At 52.3% G+C, this 16620-nt stretch overlaps 1 protein-coding gene across 1 annotated transcript in view; it reads left to right on the top strand.

Annotated features, from left to right (window-relative positions):
* MN1 (MN1 proto-oncogene, transcriptional regulator) overlaps nt 1-13464 on the top strand; it is a 47282-nt gene extending 33818 nt beyond the window's left edge. Inside the window, exon 2 of the mRNA XM_060119446.1 lies at nt 10452-13464. Coding sequence (XP_059975429.1) covers nt 10452-10633 — 182 coding nt within the window. The 3' untranslated portion in view covers nt 10634-13464. The remainder of the gene's footprint in view (nt 1-10451) is intronic.
* The last annotated feature ends 3156 nt before the right edge of the window (nt 13465-16620 follow it).

Here is a 16620-nt window from a genome sequence, read left to right as displayed (position 1 = left end):
GAACAAACACGTGATAGGTGCTAATTAGTTCTTGTCTGTTGGTTAATTCTATCAAATGCCAATCTCCCAGCAGCACTGCCCAGTTGGTGTATGGTCTTATTTCACAGGTAGGGGAACTGAGAAGCAGAGGGATCAAGTGACTTGCCCTCAGCCCTTCTACTCATCAATAGATGACCTGGGATGCAATCTTGCCCCCTTGGTGCCCCATTTCCCCACCTGTATCCTCAGAGAGGATTCACTGATGTAAAATCACAGGGCATGATGATCTCATCCGTTGTGCGGAGGGGACGTGGAGGCACAGAGAGGTGGAGTCTTTTGGGCCACCAGCTGAGACGTGGCAGGGCTGGGATTAGGACCCAGCCTGGGTTTCTTGGAGATGTGGGTTACAGGCGTCTGACTCAGAAGCTGCCAGGGAGGAATGGCAGGTCCAGCTGGACCAGAGCTCTGTCAGAGTACCATTCTCATGGGGCTGCAATCCAATCCTCCCACTTGCTTAGAGTTGGGGAGCAAGGGACCTTGTCCCCAACAAGGGGGTGTGTTTCTACATCGGGTTTCCTATGCCAGGGCCGGAATGGATAAGGTGCAAGCCTCTTGTTAATTCTGACAGATTCCTGATGCCCCTCCCCTGCTCGAAACCTTCTTGTCTCCTCTTTGCAGGAACAAAGCCAAACGCTTCCAGTCCTCCGTGACTGACTCCATTTGAGCTTTGCTGCCTCCTCTTCCTCTGGGTCCCCCAGGCCCTAAATCGGGGTCCCTGGGCTGGCCTCTTGCTCTTCTGAAACAGTCACAGCAGAGCTTGGAGCGCCCCCTCTTGCTTCTCTTGATGCAGAGCTTTACATTCATCCTTAAGTCCCCTTAGTGTGTCCTCTCCTCTACAAAGTTTTCCTGGATCCCCACCCGTCCCCTGGGTCCACTTTGCTCCGACAGGGATTGTCTCTGTTCTGCAGTTCCGTGTTTATCAGAACGTCTATCCACCAGGCTGGGGGCTCTCTGAGCCCAGTGCCCAGCACACAGCTGGGAGCACATGTTTGCTTGTGATGCTTTAGCTATCATCACCGTCTCGAGGACTCCCTCTTACAGGCTGCCCCAGGCCCGGGTTTGGGGAAACGATTATGGTAACTGGATATTGAGCATCCCCTGGGCACCAGGCATTTCATCCGCCTCTCCGCAAGGCAGCAATGACCAAATTCACTTTTTAGGTGAAGGAATGGAGACTCGGGGAGTCAAAAGCAGCTGATCGTGGGTCACATAGCCCGGCAGTGACAGGGTTGGCATTTGAACCTAAGCCTCTGTCTCCAAAGTGCATGACTGTCCCATGACTGACCCCCACGCAGAGCCCTTCCTCGAGACGCAGTGGTGCTATGGGAAGTTACCTGGGCCTACGGGCCACTTGCCCCCCTGCCGACCTGCCATGGAAAGAGCACAAAGCTTCCACAGCCCAGTGGATGGGTGACCGGAGAAGATGTCCCCAAGAACCTCCACCTAAAGCATCAGTGCTTCGAAAACATACTTTTTAAAATTCAGACTTGTCACTGAATCTGTTTTTTTTTTTTTTCCAATGGGCTGAAAGGAATGCTGTTCTAATCCTATAGAAATACATGTGTATATTTGTCTTGTTTTATAAAGATAATGGTTGAATGGTTTACTGCACAGCAGGCAGAGTGGGGAGCTCGGTGAGGTGTTGGCCCTTCTGTAAAGTTGCCCCCAGTGTACGGGTGGGATACTGGGGCTCAGAGAGGGACAGTGTCCTGTCCAGGGCCACACAGCACTGGGCCCAATGTCATGGGGGTGAATTGTGGGTGAGAAGGCAAGAAAACAGAATGGGAAGGGCTCTGCTGGAGACAGGGCTGGAGAGAATCTCCAATATAATAACCATACTAGAAATACTAATAGCAGCTACTATTTCTTGGGCAGCCTTTGTGCCTGGCAGTGTGTTAAGCGCTTTGCTTGCATTATCACTGGACTCTTCCCAACAGCCCTATGAGAATAATACTGTCTCCAGCCCTATTTCATGGGTGAGAAAACTGAGGCTGGGAGGAGTTAACATCCCCAAAGCCAATCCTGAAGCCTGGTGCTCTGGACGCGCGGTGCAGAGCTCCCCCTGCACAAGCACCCTTGATGCACCCTGTGGACACTGTCAGAAGGAAGGTGCAGGCTGAGGGGTCAGCTCCCGGCCCCCCAGCCTGTCACGTCTCAGCAGCAGGCAGGCAAGGAGTGGCCCGGGGGGTGCACAGGGCTGCATCTGTCACAGGTCATTGGCCACGGGGCCGCAGGCACCAGGAGAAGGAGCCTGATGGAGGCACTCAGGCCAGGGAGAGGGACCTGCCCTGTCCATCCTTGGGCTCTGGTCCTCAAACACCACCCCAGTGCCTCCTCCTTTGGGGCTGGGGAGGATCCCTGGAATTCAGCCTCCCGCCCCAGTCCCGGTCCAGCCCCCAGCTCTCAGCAGCCTGGTCCCAGTGATGCCCTTGCTGCTTCGCCTCAGTGGAGCCCTCAGCCAGTTCTCAATCTAAATGACAGCTGCCCTCAGCCAAGTCAACTCCAATTAATTTCCGAAGGCTTTCAGGGGCCTGGCTGAGCCTCTCCCCAGGCTGAGCTACCCCAGCGGCTGGAGCAAGGCCCCTTCCTCACCCTAATGGGGCCTCCCGATTGTTGGTAGGGGCCCTGCCAGCCCCTCAGGAGCCCCCGTGTGTGCGCCGTGTGCTGCCCCCATCTGATGGGGCCAATGTGGAAATGCTCGGGCAGCATCCGTGGAGAAAGCACTGAATGGGGCCTCGGGTTTTGTCCTTGGCTGCTGTGTCACCCAGGGTCCTTCTCATCCCATCTGTGTGCTTTAGGGCCCTTTCCCCAAAAGCAGGAGTGTTGATCCAGAGAGAGAGGGTGGGAGGGAGGGAGGGGGAGGGGGAGGAAGAGAGAAAAAGATAAAGAGGGAGGGAGGGAACAAGAGAAAGAGAGACTGAGCAAGAAGGAGAGGGGGGTGGGAACGAAAGAGCTGGAGAGAGGAGGAGGGACTGGGTGTACCTGCCATTTGGCTGCGACATTTTACTTTTTCCTGTGACTTTGGCATCAGACAGACCTGGGAGTTACCCTGGCTCTGCCACAGGCCGGCGGTGAGACTGTGAGCCAGTGACGTCCCCTCTCTGAGCCTCGGTTTCCTCCCCTGTAAAATGCCCTCTCTCCCTGGGTGTTGGGTTGGTCCAGTGAGATTGGCCGAGGCCCGGCCCCATAGGGAGCCTGAGGTCAGTGTATCTTACTGTCTCTTGTTTTGGGAGGGCACCTGCCTTAGCCTCCTGCCTTCTTTGAATGTAAAATCTGATCACCCCAAAGGGATAGAAAGATTCAGGGGACTTGTACATCTACTCACCACCATTCATTTCTGAGAGGACCAGATAGGCCTGGAGAGGGGGAGTGATTCACCCAAGGTCACACAGCAAGCAGGTGGAGAGCTGGGATGAGAATGTGAGTCTTCATTCACATATTTCACAAATGCTTATCAGGTGCCTACTGCATGCCAGGGCCAGAGAGACCTCGGAGAGCCCCATGGGCGTGTCTGCTCTCAGGGTCTCCATCCAGGCCAGGCTTGTCTGGTCTTTACTGGTGGGAATGTTATCCCCTTCTACAGGTGGGGAAACTGAGGCTCGGCAAGCTGAGCTTGCCCAAGGTCATGGAGCTGGTGAAGGGCAGAGTTGAGACTCAGAGGGAGGAGGGAGGATTTGAGTCCAGGTTTCTGAACATCCAGAAGCTGCCGGCTATGGGGAAGGAGGGGGTGGGAATTGGGGTGTGCTGTCTTCCTGCACGGCTGGTGGCATTATAGACCAGCTTTGTACCACCTGACATCTGGCTTAGAGTCGTTGTTCCTGCCCCTGAGGCTAGAGTCGGTGAGTCCCCCACACCCCGTCTAGCTCTCTGAAGGAGGGGACACGACCCAGGGACTGAATGTGGACAGGCAGCCAAGGTGGGGTCCTCCTTGGGGTTGTGAGGCTCTTCAGAAGGATTCCAGTTGGGGTTTGGGGACCAGTTCCACTAAGGTTGGGCCCCCCACATCCCCAGGGGTGGGTTCTTGGAGATGGGCCTTTGTGTTGCCTTAAAAAAGCCTTGGACTTTGTTAACCACCGACAAGACTCTCTACTCCTGCTCTGATTGCTTGTGGCCTTTACCTGATAGAACCTGACAGAACTCGGTGAGGACCCAGGTGCTGACCTTATCGTATTTCGTAGGGAAAGAAGCTGGGTCTCAAGGAGGAAAAGTGACTTGCCCAAAGTTGCCCTGCTGGGAAAAGTGCCAGGGACCAAGTTACAGGCTTTGGTCATCTGACTCCAAAGTCTCCCCATGATGTTTTCCATCTTTGGTGGCCTGTTGCTAAGGGGCTCGGAACTCAGGATTCCCTCTGCCCGGGGAGATGTGTCAGCACTTCCCTGTACCCAGTGAGGCGGTCGCTGGTGGCATCATTACTATATGGTGGCTGGTGGTGGGGTGCCATTTGCAAGCGGGGGGTGTTGGAGAAACATCACCGTGAGGCTGACAGCCAGGTAGATGGTAGGAGTCAGCAGAGGTGAGGAGTGTGTTCTAGGCGGAAGAAACATCAGGAGCAGAGGGGTGGAGGTGGGAAGGATCAGGACTTCTTCACTGAGAGGTGAGGCTGGAGGCCCAAGATGGAAGCAGGCCGCATCATAGGAAGCTGGAGACTTTATCTTGGGGGCACTGGGGAGCCATGGAAGTTTTAAGCAGGAGAGGGGCCTGCTCTGGTTGGTGCTTCAGAGTTTCTCACCTGGCTCACAGGGGAAGATGGGCGTGTGGGTCAGCATAGAAGCAGAGAGAGCAGCAAGGTTGTTGCTGCAGGCGGGAGTCGGGGCCTGGACCAGGGTAGGGGCAACGGGGCGGGAGAGCAGTGGGTGAATTTTGAAGGCAGGCTCTCCCCTCCCTGGTGCTTGACTCTAGGCTTGGGGAAGAGTGATGCCCAGAGCTAGCCTGGGTGTGATGGCCCGGCCTTTCTTGGAGATGGGGACTAGGAGCTAGGAGCTTCTGGGGGGACGTGGATGTGTCTGGGGGCCCTAAGGGACTCCCGGGCTGCAGGACAGAGGTGCCGAGAACAGGTGGCTCAGCCCTGTGGCTTCCAGGCCGGCCGGCCTGCCTCTGCTTCCGGGCGCAGTGGCCCAGCCCCCAGCTGAGTGGCAGCTGTCACAGACACCAGCGTCTTCCCCCCCTACACCCCCTGCCAGGTCCAAATAAAGGAAAAACCAAAATACATTTCCCTTTGTCGGAATCTGGCGAGGGTGAGCCTGCGAGAGTCATTCGCTATTGTGTTCTGGGGCCCACACTGCTCCTTACATAAGCTTCAGGTTAAAAATACTCACGGAATTCTAATTCGCCTCTCTGCCTGGGATCGCACCCCGGGGGGCCTCCCAGCCTCGGAGGGCAGGGGGTGGGGCAGGTCCCTGGCACCCAAGGAAATGAAGAAACTGCCCCACGCACAAGGCGGGTGTGCGGCAATATTAGCTCTGCCTGCCTCCAAAGCCCTGGGCTGTTAAAGTATAGTAACTATAATAATCCTAAGAGCAACTAACCTCTTCTGAAGGCTCATCATGTGCTGAAGTTTTCACCCATGTGATCTCACTTCATCGTCCTCCAAGCCTGTGAAGTAGGTCCCCATTTTACAGCCCAGGTTAATACCTTGCTTAGGTTATACCCTGGATTAGCACCCAGGGAGCCCCTGACCTGGGTGCAACTTGGAGCCCACATTTGACCCCCATAATCTGGCCTTCCCTCTGGGGGCAGAGGGACAGGAGGTGACCCAGCAGAAGTCCCCTTTCTGAGGGTTTGAGGACAGAGTGGTGGCCGTGCGTACCACCAAGGCAGCACTTCAGCTACTGGGGGTGGGGGGGCGGCAGCTACCCCAACCCCCTCCCCCCCTGGAGCTGAGGATGCCTGAGCACGTGGCCCACCCAAACTGGAACCCATTCCCGGGGATACTGAGTGCAGGGCAAGGCAGTGACAAGGCCTGTTTTGCTGACTTTAAAAAAAAACTCAGCCCCCTCCACGGGTGGCACCTCCAGAAGTGAAACTAACAATGAGATGTCCCCAGGTAAAGACATGCACATCTTTCCCCTTCTCCCTTTACCTCAGCCGTGGCCAGCCAAAGGGTCACTCAGCCGTCCCAGTTAGCACTCCAGCCAGCCGTCCCAGCCCCGCTGGTCCCTGCAGGCTGGTCGACAGCCACACAAGGCAGTCCTGGTGCTGGTGGGAGTGCACCGTGTGCTAAGCACTTTACATGGATCATTTCACTTAATCCTCGTAACTGCCTCCATGAGGGCCAGTCCTATTATTTCCCCCATTTCCTAGGACTGAGGTTCTGAGAGCTGAAGTGATGCACGAAAGTCCGTGCTCCCCAAACGGTAGGCATGATCATTGTGGAACCGTAGGAGGAGTGGAATTCCATCCGTTATTCACGCGGTCACTTTATGGGCACGGGCTCAAGGTTCTTTCCTTTCCTTTGTGGAATTTACTATCCCCTTTGTGGATAGGGAAGCACTGAAGACAAAATCTGATGTGGTCTCATGTTGGTGGCAGGGTGAGCCCAAAGCAGCCGGTGCCCGGAGAGCATGATACCAAGTCTGCAGCGTTCAGCGAGGGGGTTCTGGGAAGGGGCTGGATGGATCAGCCAGGGCTTGTGTACATGGAGAAAGAGCGGGGAGAGACTTTGTGGGAAGGAAGAGCGAGGCATCCCAGCTCCAGGCCCCGCCCCTGTGCCTGGGGACTCAGGTGGTCTGTTCTGGCCAATAGGGGGATGACCTTAAAAACCGCCCCATGGTCCTTCCTTGCTGGGCAGGCACGCCAGGAAGCCTCTCATCTCAGCTCCTGTGCTGCCCGGGGTGAGGCACCTCATGGTCATACATTTTGAGTCAATGTCACCCCTGCCTCAGGAACTGACCACCCCCAGTCAGGGCGTCATCAGCTCTTTCTCTTGTATGGCCTCCCCCAGCTGCCTTGAGCCAGGCCCATGAGAATCACCATCCCCAAGTTACAGATGAGGAAATGGGGGCCAGCTACCAAGGTTGGGGGACCCGGGATTCCATCTCGGCCTGATCTGCGGGGAACTCTGGGCTAACAGGAGAGGGCCGGTCCCAAAGCTGGTGACCTGGCCTTGGGTGACCCCTGGGCAGCTCCCTGTCCCTTGGGGTCTCAGTCTTCCCATCTGTCAAATAGGGCTGAGCGGCCCTTCACAGTCAATGCACAGGCCCCAGCTGAGCTGAACAGGCCAAATCTGCCCCTCCCCCCCACAGCCACAGTCTGATAGGGGAGGCTGACAGCCAACAGTGGAAAACAGGACAACACCCATCAGGTTCTGCAGTGTCTGCCAGTGCCGGGCACTGAGTACCTCCAGGGTCTCCCCAGCCCTGGGAGCCGGGCAAGGGGGCGGTTTTATCTCTGGGTCCTGGTGTGGGGGCCGGCATGCCTGCTGCCCTGAGGAGTGGGGATGGAGGGCCTCTCCTGGGCCAGGCCGGGGCAGGCCCTGACTTGAGGCGGCTCCCGTGGGACTGATTTATTGGCAGCCACTCGGCAGCCCAGGGGAGCCACAGTCCTAGGGTGTGTTGGGTCCCCCCAGCTGGAACGAATCCTGCGGGAGGATGAGTTTGGTCATGCTTGGGTTGTCAAGAACTGAAGAGTCATATTCTCTCCTAAAAACATTCCCCGTGGATACCAGACTCGCTTGTTTGTTTCAGGCATAGGTTGGGGAATCCTGTGCCCATGCCCTGTGATGTGGGGCAAGGCCCTCACCCTCTCTGAGCCCCAGGTGCCCCCTCTAAAGTGGGGAGAAGGGTCACCCAGCTGCCGGGCTTGCTGGGGAATGGAGTTAGATAATACACGGAAGTGTCCAACTGTGTGCCTGCAACACCCTTATTAAATCCACCCCAAGTAAGGAGAGCAGCTGTCTGTGGTTTTGGCGCACGGAATGCGTTTGAGTCGTCTGGAACTTGGGAATAAAACATCTTTAGGAAATTTGGCCATTTGGAGTAGTCTGGAACCACTGCTGAGCAAACCCAGCTCCCATGAGAGCCCTAGTACTCCTGTGTCTACCTTCCTGGTGCTTCAGCCACAGAGCAAGGGAGCCGGGTGTCAGGAGCTCACGTGTGGGTCTTGTCTTTGTTTAGTTGTTGCAAATTTTGGCAAGGGGCCTCGGTTTCCTACCTGTAAAATGGGCACAAGCATTGCTGCGTTGGCTCCTTGAAGTAATGTGTCTAAAGTGAAATAAGGAACTCCTTTCAGAATTTCTGTCTCTCTCTCTCTCTCTCTCTCTGACAGATGCTACTCCTTCCCCCAATCTAGATCTTGCAATGTTCAGAACAAAATTCCTTTTGCAGGTATTGAGCAGCAGGGTGTCACTGGGAGCAAGGCAAGCGTGGGCTCAGGAGCAGAGGTGTGAGGGCTGTGCATCAGCATGGCTGGAATCCAGGGCCCACTGTGGGTGAGGGGACCCTGAATCTGGTATCTCTAGCTAGCTGGGGTCACAGCATCCCAGCTCCACCACCTCTAACCAACTTGGGAACCTCAGGCTCAGAACCTCAGCTTCCCCGTCCATGAAATGGGTACAAAGACTCCAGATTTATGGGCAGGAACATGCCCAGCTGGCCAGTCTCAAGGAAGGGACAAGGCTTGGAGGCTTCTAGTTGGTTGCAAGGACCCCTCACCTCCTGACTCCCCTCCCCTACCTTGGACATGAATGACAGTCCCAGCAGCCCTGTCTGGGGATGTCTCTCTATGCCAGGACATCTGTTACAAGACCCCAAGGAAGACAGCATCACCCCCACTTTGCCAGTGAATAGAACTGAGGCTCAGAGAGGGAAATTGTTGGATCTCATCCACACAGTGGTGGGGCTTGGATTCAAGCTGCAGTCTGTGACTCTAAGATGACTGTGCTACAATACTGTCTCCCAGCTTCACCGTCAGATGCAGGAGGAGGAGGAAGACAGTGCCTTGTTTCCTGTTGGAATCTGCAGGCTTACACCACACCTGGCACACAGTAGGGACTCAGCTTATTAATTGAATGAAGGAAGGAAGAGGCAAAGGAGAGAATCTTCCCTCCCAGCCCCAGCTCCTCCCAAGAATGCAGGTCCCAAAGCTGGGTGTCTCTGCGGCTCCAGGGTGGGGACCCCAAACCCAGTTAGTCACGCCTGGCCTTGGTTGCCTGGGCCCATCCCTCTGAGAGGATTTTCTCTGCAGGCCATGGCTCAGCTCTGGGGGGAAGCCTCAAGGCGGATCCCAGAGGGCGGGATGGGCGGGGTGACTCCTGCTTGGCACCGGGCCCTGGCTGGGCCTGCACAGTGTACTGAGGAGGGCGGGCCAGTCATGGAGTTCAGTATCTGGGTGTGCTCCCTCGGCCGGAGCTGGGCCCCCACCGCCAATTCCAGCTTTTCTCACTTCTGCTGAGTCAGAAGTTCACCATCAGCCCATCTTCAAACCCAGCTCTGTCCCATCCTGGCTGTGTGATCTTGGGCAGGTCACCTTGCCTCTCTGAGAGTCAGGCCCTGAAAAAGGAATAATGAGAATAATCATGATTCAGTAGGCCTCAGAACAGAACTATTGGTCACTGGGCAGCAGTAAATTAGAAGTCCTCTGAAATGACTGTTCCATTCCTTCCCTGCCTCAGGACTCCCAATTCCTTGTTCTTCTCTAATATAATTCGTGCTAAGGTGTGAATGGTTGTCAAATTTCTTTCCTGTCAAGTGAGTCTAATCCAAACATTACTATGGTCTGTGCTGTTTCTGGTGCTGTGTGACTGAATGAGAAGGAAATTGAGGGGATTTTCATTGAGGGTGTAGGAGAGGAATAGACTCCCTCACCCTTATCACCATGCAGCAGCTGGGGAGGGGCAAAGGGCACTGGTGTGGTTGGGGAGTCCACACTCTTAGTCTCTGTGGCTCTGAGCAGTTTGACACTGTGTAAGGAAGTTACCAGCACATAGCAGGCCCTTAGCAAATGTCTGTCTGGAGGATGACAAGACAATGGGCTGTATTCGAGACCTGGACAACCTCCCCTCCTCCGTTTCACTGTATCTGATGAACTCCTATACATCCTTCAGTGCCCAGTTTGGACGTGTCTCCTCCAGGAAGCCTTCCCAACTTACTTCAGGTCCAGTTAATCTTTTGGGATTAGCGGTCCATCAGAGGTGACAAACCCTGAGTTTATCTGGCCTAGCTCTCCTATTTCCCAAGGGGGAGGGGAAAAACAGACCCAACAGGAGGTCTTCCCTTAGCTAAGGTCTCACAGCCCAAGTCAGAGGTGACGGCAGGAGGATTCGAACCAAACGTCTTTAGATCTCCTTGGACCATCTTTAGGTGTGAAAAGAGGGCCTGGACATGGCCTCTCTTCTGCTTCTTCCACTTTACCCCCATTAGGGCCTCCTGCAGAGTCAAGCACGCAGCTAACGTCCTCTCTTCCTCCTTTCTCTGCAGCCCACGACCTCCCTCCGAACAAGGCCTCGGCAACCCAGCCCGGCAGCCACTTGCAGTGCCTGTCTGTCCACTGCACAGACGACGTGGGCGATGCCAAGGCCCGAGCCTCCGTGCCCACCTGGCGGTCCCTGCACTCCGACATTTCCAACAGATTCGGGACATTCGTGGCCGCCCTAACTTGAATTGACAAGAAATACCCCCTTTCCAACCAGGCCCTTCCCTCCCCCTTTTCTCTCCTCTCCCCCCTCCACCTGACCCCACCCTTACCCGCCCTGTTAATTTGAAAGGGCCACTATTGCTGAGTGGATGATTTTTTTTCTAGGTTGGTACCTGCTTAGTGGCATATGGACCGGAAAGGGTTAATTTAAAGGGAAAAAAAAAAAAAAACCTCAAAAAATTTTTTTAAAAAAGAAATTTGTCTGCCACGGTATGTTACCAGTGTTAACCCTTCTGCAGTTAGCAAACTTTTGCTGAAGCCTTTTTCCTGCTAGATAATTCCCATTTTTCTGTAATCTTGGCATACGTTTTTTAGATGACCTCTTTCCTTGTTTTATTTTCGTGCTGCTGTATGTCCAAGTATTGTTATTTCATAATAAGACAAGAGTTGCTTTCCTTTTTTATTCTCTTTTAGTCTTGTTCCTCCCCACCTCCCTCCCCACTGCCTGTTTTTTTTTTGTTTTGTTTTGTTTTGTTTTTTGTTTTTTTTTGCTTTGTTCACTGCTTATTAAAATGGAAATCCTGGAGAATAGTAGTTCTGGAATATTGCCGGGTGAGAGTCAAATTGTCATCACAATATTATATATTGACACCCAACTGTCATCAGTCAGGCTGGAGCCAAACAATTAATGCCCCCCTTAGGTATTCCGCCTGGGATTTTGTTTTGTCTGTTCCCTAAGAAAATAGAGATATATTTTCGTTCCCACAAACACACCCTCAGCCTTCAGCTCCGTTCTCTCTTCTGCTGGAAGCTGCCTTTCACTGCCATGGAGGTGATGACGTATCCAGTCCGCTCTGTGGGAAGGAGTCGGAATGTTCAACAGTGGTGTTTTCTCTCCTTTTCTGGGCCTCTGTACAAACGCCCAGGCTCTGAATTTTCACGCTGTGCCGAGCAGCCCTCGTCCGCGTGGGGATGGTGCCTGTCCAGCTTGCAGAGCTTCTAGAGGCTGCAGGCTCCCGGCTCTGCTAGGGCCAGGTCAGCTGGGTCTTGGGTGCTGGAGTTGAAGGATCAATTCTTAGCCCTGACCTTTCCTGACATCTGTTCCCAGCTAGGCACTGGGGGAAGAAGGAACAGGACTGGGTTATCTCCCCACTTCTCCCGTTCCATCTCCAACCTGGGCAGCCCCCCATCCCTGGGAAGGACCAGGCTTTCGCCGGCACTTTTCGAGGGGCTTGTTGAGTGAAGGAGCCCCCAGGCTCTGCCTACCAAGCCCCCCTCCTCCAAGCCTGTGTGTATTCTCTGCAGGGGTTTGCAGACTCCTGAGGGCTGGAGGACGGAGAAAGGGACTGGAACTAGTGACTTTGATTCTTGGGCCTTTTTTTAAACCCAGGAATCCTCCCTACCCCTTTTGATTTAATCTCAGCCTGTTGCAAAACCAGAGCCACATCCCGTGCATCTCATGAAGGAATAGCTTCTTTGAGCAGAGGTGAGGGAGCAACTGGGCGAGCAGGGCAGCAGAGAGCAGGGCTCCTGGACCCAGCTGAGGCCTGTCACCTGGTCCTCCCAGGGCGGTGGTCAGTGGAGGCCCAGTGTTGGTGGGTGGGGGGCACCTTTGGGTGCTGTTGATGACTCCCAAGGGCTTGTGTGACTCATGGGGGTGGCAGGAGGCACCCAGATTCCAGGGTGGGCCAGACAAGAAGTGACTGATATCACTTCACCGAAATCAGTAACTCTTGTAGTCGATTTCAGTTTCTGTGAACAAGCATCTTGCTAAATGTGCCATTTTGAGCCTTGCGCCCCCTCCATCCTCCCCCCGCCCCACGTCCCCAGAGTTTGCAGACCCGGCTTTTTTTAGCAAGTGACCTGAAGGCTTTGGGCTCACCGTACAACACTCACGTTGTTTATTTCAAAGAACTTTTCAGCAAAGGAAGAAGAGCGTACAGAAAAATCTGTCTCTTTCCATTCCCCCCTCCTGTCTTTCCTTGGGCCGGCTTTTTTCGGCTCGGGTCTGAGTCTGGACGGTCCGAGGTTCTTGCATGGGCAGTCTGACCAGGGTTGACCCCGGCCCCCACAGAGGGCAGGCAGAAGCAGGTGGTGTGAACTGATCAGTGAGAAGAAAGTGGGAGCTGACTCAGCCCCGGGTTCTGCCACCAAAGGAAAGAAAAGGTGAAGAAAAGCCCCCTCCCCACCTCCTGCCACGGGCTGCAGGAGAGCCAGCCACAGTCTGAGCGAAACTCCATGCCCCCTCTGATTCCACAACGTACAGCTGTTTGAGAGCTTCATCCTTTTATTTCTTAAACAGGCATGATTTCTCCTTAATTGCTTAAGGCCGGGGAGCCAAGTGTCTTGACTTCTGTCTTTGACTTGCCCTGTGTTGAGTCCATCAGCACATGGCCATCATCTCATGGTCCTAGCAACCTCGAAAACCCCTGAAGTTTTAAACTTTCTCGCTCCCCACGACCCCAGAATTGAACAGCTTTAAAAATAGCCTTAAGCAAAAGGATGTTATTTCATTAAATTTGGTTTAATGGAAAGAATAAAAGCAGATTAAAAACACACCCAACCCACGAGACTCCACAAACACTGGTAATCGGTACTGCATAGCAAAACTCTTCGGGAAAGAATATGAAAACGTTATTGCACATGTAAAATATGAAAACTTAACTCTGCTGTGTGTTAGGCAATCCTGTAATCTTTTTGACTCTTAAAAGAAATTCATTTCTGAAATGCTTGGTTGGAAGACTGTGACAATAGCTCATGAAATTGAGTGTTATTTTTTTCTTTCTTTTTTAAAAAAAATATGTAAAGTGCAGTCTTCTGTATTCATGCATATTGTATATACCTGTATATGTTTTCCTGAGCAGCTAAATAACAATAAATATGACGTTAATGGTGACTGTGGTACATTTGTGGGCGGGGCTTGCTTCATTTTTTTCTCCACCCCCTCCCCTTTTTTCATGGGTCTCTTCAAATTCCATGGGGGTCTGGATGCTGTATAGTGTTTGTGTGTGTGTGTGTATGTGTGTGTGTGTGTGTGTATGTGTGCACACGCCTGTGCGCATGCACGTGTATGTTGATGCTGTTCTAAATTGGGTCATCTCAGAATTTCTCTAGTTTGCACTATTGACCTTTGGGCTGGATAATCTTTGTGGTGGGGGAGGGGCCGCTGCCTTGTGCATTGTAGGATGTTTCGCAGCATCCCTGGTCTCTACCCACTAGATGCCAGTAACATCTCTTCTCCTCCCCCCTCCCTTGTGACAACCCCAAATGTCTCCAAACATTGCCCAATGTCCTGTGTGGGGCATGACCCCTGGGGCTGAGAACCACTGGTGCAGGAGGAAGGGGAGGGGCAAGGGGGGGAAAACTATCCAGGTGGCTGTGCTGTGTGATGGTTATTCTTTTGGGTCCCGGCGTTCAGATCCCAGTAAGCTTTGTTACCTCTTGAAAGTTTCATAGGTTCTCAGCTCCTGCTTTTCCTCATCTGTGAAATGAGTAACTCGTGGAGTCGCTATAGGAGACGGTTTGTGTGGACGCAGCCCGTGGGAGGGCTCCATATGCATAAACTGTTGACGTCACGCCACGATCAGCTCACGGCACAGCTGACAGTGTTTTGGAGGTGGGCTGTTCTGTGCTGGAGGCTGCTTCCTCGGCTTACAGCCGTGGGCTATGGGCAAGTGGTTTAACCCATCTCCATTTTCTTGTCTCTACAATGGAGCAAATCACACCTAGCTTGAAGGTCACTATGAGCACTAGCTCACAGGCCCTGTAAAAGCTCTGGCTGTCCTATGGGCCACTCTTTGGGCAGCAGCTTCACTCTGGCAACTGTAGACTCAGAGATGAGGTCATTGCAGAGCCTTAGTCTACAGAGGGGGAACTGTGGTGGGGAGGAGATAAACAAGACGAGTAAATTGACAGGTAACTGTGAGGGGGATATGCCCAATAACCCATGGTGGTACAAGGGATGAATGTCACTCTGAGAGAGCCATGAACCCCATGTAGGAGGCATGAGTAAGGCTTCCTCCAGCAGGTCATGCCCAGGTAGGATTTTGAAGGATGAATAGGTGTTCACCTTATTCATTGGAACATACAATGGACCCTAATTTGGCAGAAATTTTGTTGAATTTCTTCCCTTCAGTTTCTAAAGTTTTCTTTTTCTAAAATATTATTTATTTATTTTAGCTTGGCCGGATCTTACTTGTGGCACATGGGTTCTTAGTTGCACCACGCAAACTCTTAGATGCAGCGTGTGGGATCTAGTTCCCTGACCAGGGATTGAACCCAGGTCCCCTGCATTGGGAGTGCAGAGCCTTAGCCGCTGGACCACCAGGGAAGTCCCTAAAGTTTTCTTTATACAGTTGACCCATGAACAATGTGAGTTTGAAGTGTGCAGGTCCACTTATATGCAAATTTTTTTCAATAGTAAACACTACAGTACTACACGATCAGAACTGGTAGAATCCATGGATGCAGAGCTGCAGATATGGAGGAAACACATATAAAGAAAACCGACTATAAATTATATGCGGATTTTTGGCTGAGGGCAGGTCAGCACCCCCAAAACCCTCATTGTTCAAGGGTCAACAGTATATGCAACAGCTTATTTGTTAGAATGTAAAGTTTTAAGGACATGGCCTCTATATTCACTGTAATTTGGAGGAGCTTAAAAATCTCTTCAAACTTTAAAGGTCTCCACTCAAAGTGACAGTGGTATGTGACAGTGTTCAGTACCCAAGGAAGGGAAGAAAAGTGACAGAATGGTGACCACTGGGGGTGGGCATTTGGGAACCTTCAGGTTGGTGTGAAATGAATGGATGAATGAGTGAAGGGATTCATGTCTCAGAGGGTTCGTGAACCAAAAGGACCACGGACTGGTGTATTGTTGGCGGGGGGAATCATGTGACATGGATGGGGCTGCAACACTGAGGTGTGTGTTGGCTCTGGGGAGGGCAGGGTGGGACTCCAGCTTCAGGCTGGTGCATCTTGCAGGTTGGAGGAATGGTTGTCTCCTCCACCAAGCCATGATGATTCCAGAGGGCTGAGGGGCTGTCTCACAGGGGATGATGAAGGAGCAGTCAGATGCAAGGTGGCCCTCAGCCCTTCCAGAGCTGGGAGGTGGTACAAAAAAGATACCCCATCCCACTTTCTTTTGAAAAAGATTGGAAAAGGATCCCAACACCAGAGTAAAACATGATTTCCCTAACTGACGAGGGAATTAGTAGGAAGGACCCCACTTGGGGCACCACAATTGCACTGTAAAGGAGATAGAAGGTGTGAGAGATGCCAAGCTTTTGTCACCAGACTGGGCTGACCTGACCCGGAAGTGATTGGGAGTGAATACCCAATTCTGCATTTATAACAAAGTATCATAGGATGGGGATAAGACCCTAATATGGCAATTATAATATAGTCTGATGAGGTATCCCAGGAACCTTGGAAAAAAATTTTTGTTGAGATAAAATTTTGCATAACACAAAACTCACCATTTTAATGATTTTAACCTGTATAATTCAGTAACTTTTAGTATATTCACAATGTCATGCAACCATCATTGCTGTCCAATTCTAGAACATTCTTATCACCCCAAAGAGAAGCCTCATACCCACTTGCAGTCAATCCCAATTACCCTAGGTAGCCCCTGGCAACCACTAATTTACTTTCTGTCTCTATGGCTTTACCTATTCTGGACATTTCATATAAGTGGAATCATATAATATGTGGCCTTTTTGTCAGACTACTTTTACTTAGCATAATATTTTCAAGGTTCATGGCTTTCTATGGCTAAATAATATTCCATTGTATGACTATACCGCATTTTGTTTATCCATTCACCAGGTAGGTAATTAGGGTTGTCTTTACTTTTTGGCTATTGTAGGAAGTGCTGCTATGAACATTCACATACAAGTATTTGTGTGGATGTACTTTTTCAATTCTCTTGGGTATCTCCTTAGGAGCAGAACTACCTGGTCATAGAAACTCTATGTTTAACTTTCTGAGGACCTGTCACACTGTTGG

The sequence above is a fragment of the Mesoplodon densirostris genome, chromosome 15, assembly GCF_025265405.1.
Source record: "Mesoplodon densirostris isolate mMesDen1 chromosome 15, mMesDen1 primary haplotype, whole genome shotgun sequence".
Lineage (NCBI taxonomy): Eukaryota > Metazoa > Chordata > Mammalia > Artiodactyla > Ziphiidae > Mesoplodon > Mesoplodon densirostris.
This window is presented reverse-complemented; position numbering and strand designations above follow the sequence as displayed.